Raw genomic sequence first — 6,085 nt, forward strand, 5'->3', positions numbered from 1 at the left:
TTTGAGGGGGTCCTGTCTGGGCTGAAGGGTTTGGGCACCGGCGGCAGGCTCGATTCTGCCTACTTCCCGGGCTGCCGGCCCAGACAATATTTGCAAAGCATCCACTATAGCCACCGCACTGGCTAGCCCCAGTCTACCTTTTTTACTCTGTCTTTTTCATCCGATGGTAGTTCCTTTAGAAAAAATGAACATGGCATTTTATAAACTTTTTGACTATGTCATGGAAATTTAAACAAAAAATCATTCTCTGTTTCTTTTCACCTTTTTATTATTAAGAGATGGCATTTTTATTATTAAGAGACGGCATTTTTTACTATTACGAGATGATACTTTTTATTATGAGATGGCATTTTATACTATTAAGATATGAAATTTTTTTACTATTAAGAGGTGAAACTTTTTATTATTAGATGTTTTTATATTATTAATAGAAGAAATTTTTTATTACTAAGAGATGACACTTTTTATCATGAGATGGCATTTTATATTATCAAGGGATGATTTTTTTTAATTAAGAGATGACATTTTTATTATTAAGAGATGACATTTTTTGTTTATTAAGAGATGATATTTTTATATTAAGAGATGGCTTCTTTTTTTTAACATCAAGAGATGGCTTTTTTTTGTTCAGTAAGAGATGGCAATGTTATTTTAGATGGCATTTTTCGTTTATTAATAGAGTACATTTTTATCATGTATTATTTTTTCTTTTCTTTTGGCAACTCAAATTATAGGACCACGGCAAGTTTAAATATAGTTTTTAACATCCATGGTTAATTTCTGGAATTATAGGATGGCATTTGTATTAAAAAAAATAGATTCAGAGCATGTCATTTTCAAATTTTAGATTTTCCATGTGTTTTTATAAGAAAATGTTTTGGGGGTTCATGGCATTTTTCATAAATATAAAAAAAATAGCTAGCTAGGCGTTTCGGGTCAATCGGGGTCGCGCTGGCCTGCCACCCTATCGAATGATCGAAACCGATCTCTGGGAGTTGCCCCGTGGCGAATGAATCGTTCGATCCTTAAAAAAGATGGAATTTGAACTGGCTTAAATGATCTATAGCAGTGCGGATGTGATATACAAATAGAATCAACTTATGTAAGAGCATGTGCAATGTGTGAGTTTTTCTAGCACTATGATTTCTGTCCCGATGGAAGAGAGATTTTTTTCCCATGAAAACAGAAATGTCGTGCATTTCGATGCATTGATGGAAGAAGAGTTTGTACAATCTCAACGATGGGCACCATCCACAGATTACAAATACAACATTCCTAGTTGTTATCCTTGGGTTCATGCTGGCAGTAAGGCCATCTGCTCCTTTCTCGTTTGCCGGCACCCATTTCTTAGCTTCTGACTTGATGATGCTAAAAGGGTGAGCTAAGTTTAGTTGGGTGCCACGACTTTATCTAAATTGTCTTGTGATAGCATCGTGCTCCTGTCTCACTATTTATCGATTCACTTGTATCTAAATTGTCTTGTAAGCTGATCTCATGATGTCACCTTTGTGCCTTTTATATAGGGCGACGCTACGCGTCCGCCGGCCGACTTTCTAATTTTATCTGTCGCCCAAACGGCCGTTGGATGCCCGACCTAGTAGTCGCCAGATCTACTGCCCGTGCCCCGCATGTACTAGTTATTTTCCGCAACAACCGCTCTGTTGCAGAAACAATAGCACTCTTGCCCCCCGGCCCCTGACAGATCTGCGGCCCGCGCGATTTCGCAACAAGAACAATTCTTGTAATAATGCTCTTGTTGCAAGATCTGGCCTTCTCTGATTTCCTGCAACAAGACCTTTGTTGTTAAACCTCATCTTCTATAATTTTCTGCAACAGGACTCATGTTGCAAAACCTCTTCTTGTTTAGTTTTCTGCAACAAGACCCTTAGAAAAATTGCAACAACATCTCCCGCCGCGTCTAATTTTCTGCAACAACATTTTTTCACGCGTCTAATTTTCTGCAACATCTTCCACGTGTCTAATTTCTGCAGCAAGATCCTTCAAAAATTACAACAACATCTTGCGTTGCGTCCAATTTTCTGCAACAAGACCCTTGTTGCAAAAATTAAAACAACATCTCCGCCACCTCTCGTCCCGTCCGATAGACACATAATTAGCCATCAGATCTCCCCCAACCGTGCGCGCCCCGAATTGCAACAAGTCGGTTGTTGCGCTTCTTCCTCCGATAGTGTGAAGCGAGCGGTCCGTTTCGTTTCTCTATTTTTTTGTAACAATACTCTTGTTGCGAAACCTTCTCTTCTCTAAGTTCCTGCAACAAGACCTTTGTTGCAGAAACCTCCTCTTCTCTAATTTCCTGCAGCAAGTCTGTTGTTGCAAAACTTTTTCTTCTCTAATTTTCTGCAACAAGACCCTCTTGTTGCGAAACCTATTCTTTTCTAATTTCCTGTAAGAAGAGCTTTGTTATGATGAAGCCTTCTCTTCCCTAATTTTTTGCAACAAGTCAGCTGTTGCAAAAGCCCATGATATGCGAGCGGTGCAGCCCGGCAGCTTAGAGCGCACGCGCGGCCGATTCACATCACCGCATGGGGCGGCTTTCAGCATCTCCCGCCTACTCGCAGGCCGCTGCACCGGCCATCGGCCATGGCACGACTTGTCGTCGCGGACGAGGTCAATGTTTGGATGAAGAGACACATGTGTATCAGCATGCAAGCTACTCCCTCCGTTCCTAAATATTTATCTTTCTAGACATTTCAAATGACTACTACATACAAATGTATGTAGACATATTTTAAAGTGTAGATTCACTCATTTTGCTTCGTATGTAGTCACTTGTTAAAATGTCTAGAAAGACAAGTATTTAGGAACGGAGGGAGTAGGTGTGTAGAAGATGAATGAGTAAAGAAAGGAATGAGCGGCTCTCCCTCGAGAAAATTCCCCGAGGAATTCTTTTTAGGCGCCCGCCATGGCTAAGAGATTTGCCGTTCATTCCCCGAGATTAAATTCTTTTTAGAACCCAAGGGATATAAACTGAAGAGGTAACAAGGACACAAGTATTAGGTAAAAAAATGAACAAAAAAGCATGGGAGGGCCCAACCGGTGACCTATTGATCTGCAGTCAATTGCTCTACCACTGAGCTATGGACCCTGATATGCTTAAGCGGAACAATTAACTCACTAATCCTTTAATCCGTGCTTTTTTGCTTTTTAAAGCCGTTTCTTATTGTTCTCTCGCTAAACATTTAAAAAATCATGTATATAAAGTGATTAAAACGCCGAGCAAACGACAAAGCCCTGCACAAAGAGCAAAAAATTACAAATTCGCCAACTGAAAACCAATGGCAAATCAAACATATTTGATATGTTAAACTGCCTTCAGCTGATATATAGATGATCCAAATAGAAACCGCCGGTGCAAGTTAAGATGGGCAATTACAAATTTCACTGAACTCGTAATCAACGGCAAATCAAACATTTCTCAAACTTTTTAAATTGTGTTCTGCCGATATATTGATGGTCCAAATACAAACTACGAGCGCAATTTAGATACAGGACAGGCAAAACTCAGAACATCCCAAACTACAACACTGGACCGGTAATCAATACTGCTAAATCTCGGCTTGATATCATCTCTTAAGCACTCACTGTTTTAGAGTATTCAGTATCACAAACTTAACAGCGACTACATAGCAAAGAGACTCTTCTGGGCGTACGATGTGTCGTCGTCGTCGTCTAACTCATTTCGGGTTCCTGAGAACAATGATGACCGAGTCGCCGCGGAGGAACATCTTGCTGATGAACCTGTCCTTGTTCACTGGAAGGGCCTTCTTCTTGCCTTTGCCAGTCTTTGGAACCTGTAACCAGAGCAGGGGATGTTAGTGAACAGTCACAACAATAAGCTCGAAGATAAGGAAGCAGCGCGGAAGTTGGGGTAATGTGCACATACCTCAGTCCACATCTCCCGGACATTCTCAAGAACCATGTTGCAATGACGGTCAAATGCCCTCACGCGACCAAGTAGCTTCTTGTTGTTCCGGCAGTTGATAAGCACCTGAGGCAGAAGAGAGCATACAATGTCAGTACAACGGCTAAAGTGGGAAACATCATCTGTAGTCAGTGCAAGTGCAGACATGCAGTCACTTAGAGATCTACTTCTTCATTATTTATTATACTGCATAGAAGAGTGTAACATGCGTGTTCGCGGCAAGCAAAGGTGTAAGGTTACACGCATGAAACATTTACGTAAAAGAGCCCGCCTACAGAGTACAGAATCACATCAAGCACGCAGACATATACACAATAAGACTTGTAGCAGCTATCAAGCAGATCAGCTAACAGCATTTTCTTTTTTTGCGTCCATATATATATGTACTAATCAAGGTTCATGGTGTGCATTGGGCTCACCCAAGGGTTCATAACTGGCTACACATTTCAAACATTGAGACTTCATTAAACAGTCAGTAACTACTCTTGCAGCCAATTTTACAGTAGCTACTACACAGACCGATCTAGTTAAGTATATGACAACACAACCGACAACAACAATTCCAATTCCAGATATTCTCAATTTAGTAACCATATAATACCATCGCAGTGGTACATGACCAATACAGAATTGCACTTGTCAAAATACAACACAGTACTATCCAGTGCGGACCATTGCATCACCTTCAAATTCCAGACAAGAGATGAACTTTGATAAAAGATAATTTTCAGGTAACAGAGTTGCATTTCTTTCAGTTAATAAAAGGGCCTATGATACGCAATGATAACACTAGGACAGATGCTGCACAGGAACTATTAGCAAACACAATTCAAGAAAGCCACTGTTCACTTGCGCAGCAGGATCAATACAACCAACAGTGCACAAAAGAGAGCTTTCAGGTTAAACAGTTGCATTTGTTTTTACTCCATAAAAGGGGTGTATCCTTTTTTTTAAGTTAAAAAGGGTGTATCCTATATGCACCAGCACCAATAGCACCAGGACAAATGCTGCAGAGAAACATGATGCAGAGAAACCATGTTGATTACCAGGGCATTTAATTTTGCAGGGCAAAGAGCACATCATTATTAGCAAAGGCAATCCACGAAACTACAGTTAATTTGCAACAATATGTACAGAGTTGCATGCTAAGTTTCAGGTTACAGAAAACTACGATTCGCCCAAACTGAATGCAATTAACTTTCAGATTACAGAGCTGCATTTGTTTCAGTCATTAAAACGACCTATTATATGCTGCAATAACACTAGGACTATACGCTGCACAGGAACTAAATTGATTACCCGCATATTACGCACCAGGGCATTCAGCTTCACAGCACCGAGAGGGCGGCGCTATTAGCAAAAACAACTGACGAAACCAATGTTGACTTCCACAGCAGGATTCATCACAAGCAACTAGGTCGATTGGATATTCAGGCACTATATCGCACAACTAGGACACCACAATTCAAACAGGTGCAGACAGACTTTATATAGAACAAAAGGGAAATCCCAGCCCTTGGCAAAGCTGGGGTGACGACACAAGCAAGAACTCGGCATGCTCACCTGAGTATTGTTCTTGACGCTCATGAGGAGCAGGGACAGGGGCCCGGTGCTGAACTCCTCCTCCTCCTTCTTCGCCGCCTGCCGCCGCAAACAGAACAATGTCAGCCGCCAGTTAGACGTCCATACACCCTGAGATAAAAGTAGGGGGAAACTGCGAGCGCGGGATGGATGCTTACATTGGCAGCTGCTTCTTCCGCCATCGGTACGGCGCGAAGCGGAGCCGGCGACCTGCGGACGGGAAAGAAACCAAATCAGCAGCAAGAGCCCGGGGTGAATGAACGAACTGTGGCAGCCCCCTTGTACAAACAGCTAGACTACCCGCGCGGGGAGGGGGGAGGGCGGAGGAGGAACCCTAGATTTCAGCGGCTACTCGTGGGGCGGCGGGTCACAGATCGAAAAGTGCGGGATTGTTTGTTGATGTTTGCGGGGCGCGGGGGAGAAGGGCCGGGAGCCGTCGTTACCTGCGGGGCGGCGGCGGCGGCGGCGGCGGCGAGGGGGAGGGCTTGTCCGAGGAGGAAGAGGGGTAGGGACGGGGAGGGGGTCACGTTTTGCGGGAAGCCCCCTGCCCTTTGTCGGTTT

The 6,085-nt window shown here is 42.8% G+C and overlaps 1 protein-coding gene across 2 annotated transcripts; it reads right to left on the reverse strand.

The window, feature by feature from the left end:
- Nucleotides 1–3,414: 3,414 nt before the first annotated feature.
- On the reverse strand, nt 3,415–6,067 carry LOC123072757 (small nuclear ribonucleoprotein Sm D2). Of its 2 annotated transcripts, none has more exons than XM_044496390.1 (5): nt 5,968–6,067; nt 5,683–5,734; nt 5,507–5,584; nt 3,905–4,009; nt 3,415–3,812 (listed from the first exon to the last, which is right to left on the reverse strand). In XM_044496390.1, exons 2-5 carry the CDS (start codon nt 5,704–5,706, stop codon nt 3,696–3,698), a joined length of 324 nt encoding a protein of 107 aa, XP_044352325.1. In that variant the 5' UTR covers nt 5,707–5,734; nt 5,968–6,067; the 3' UTR covers nt 3,415–3,695. The 2 variants fall into 2 exon arrangements, with proteins under 2 accessions (XP_044352325.1, XP_044352326.1); XM_044496391.1 differs by lacking the exon at nt 5,968–6,067 and adding an exon at nt 5,825–5,847.
- Nucleotides 6,068–6,085: the final 18 nt, after the last annotated feature.

Source organism: Triticum aestivum, chromosome 3B (genome assembly GCF_018294505.1).
Source record: "Triticum aestivum cultivar Chinese Spring chromosome 3B, IWGSC CS RefSeq v2.1, whole genome shotgun sequence".
In the NCBI taxonomy this organism is placed as follows: domain Eukaryota; kingdom Viridiplantae; phylum Streptophyta; class Magnoliopsida; order Poales; family Poaceae; genus Triticum; species Triticum aestivum.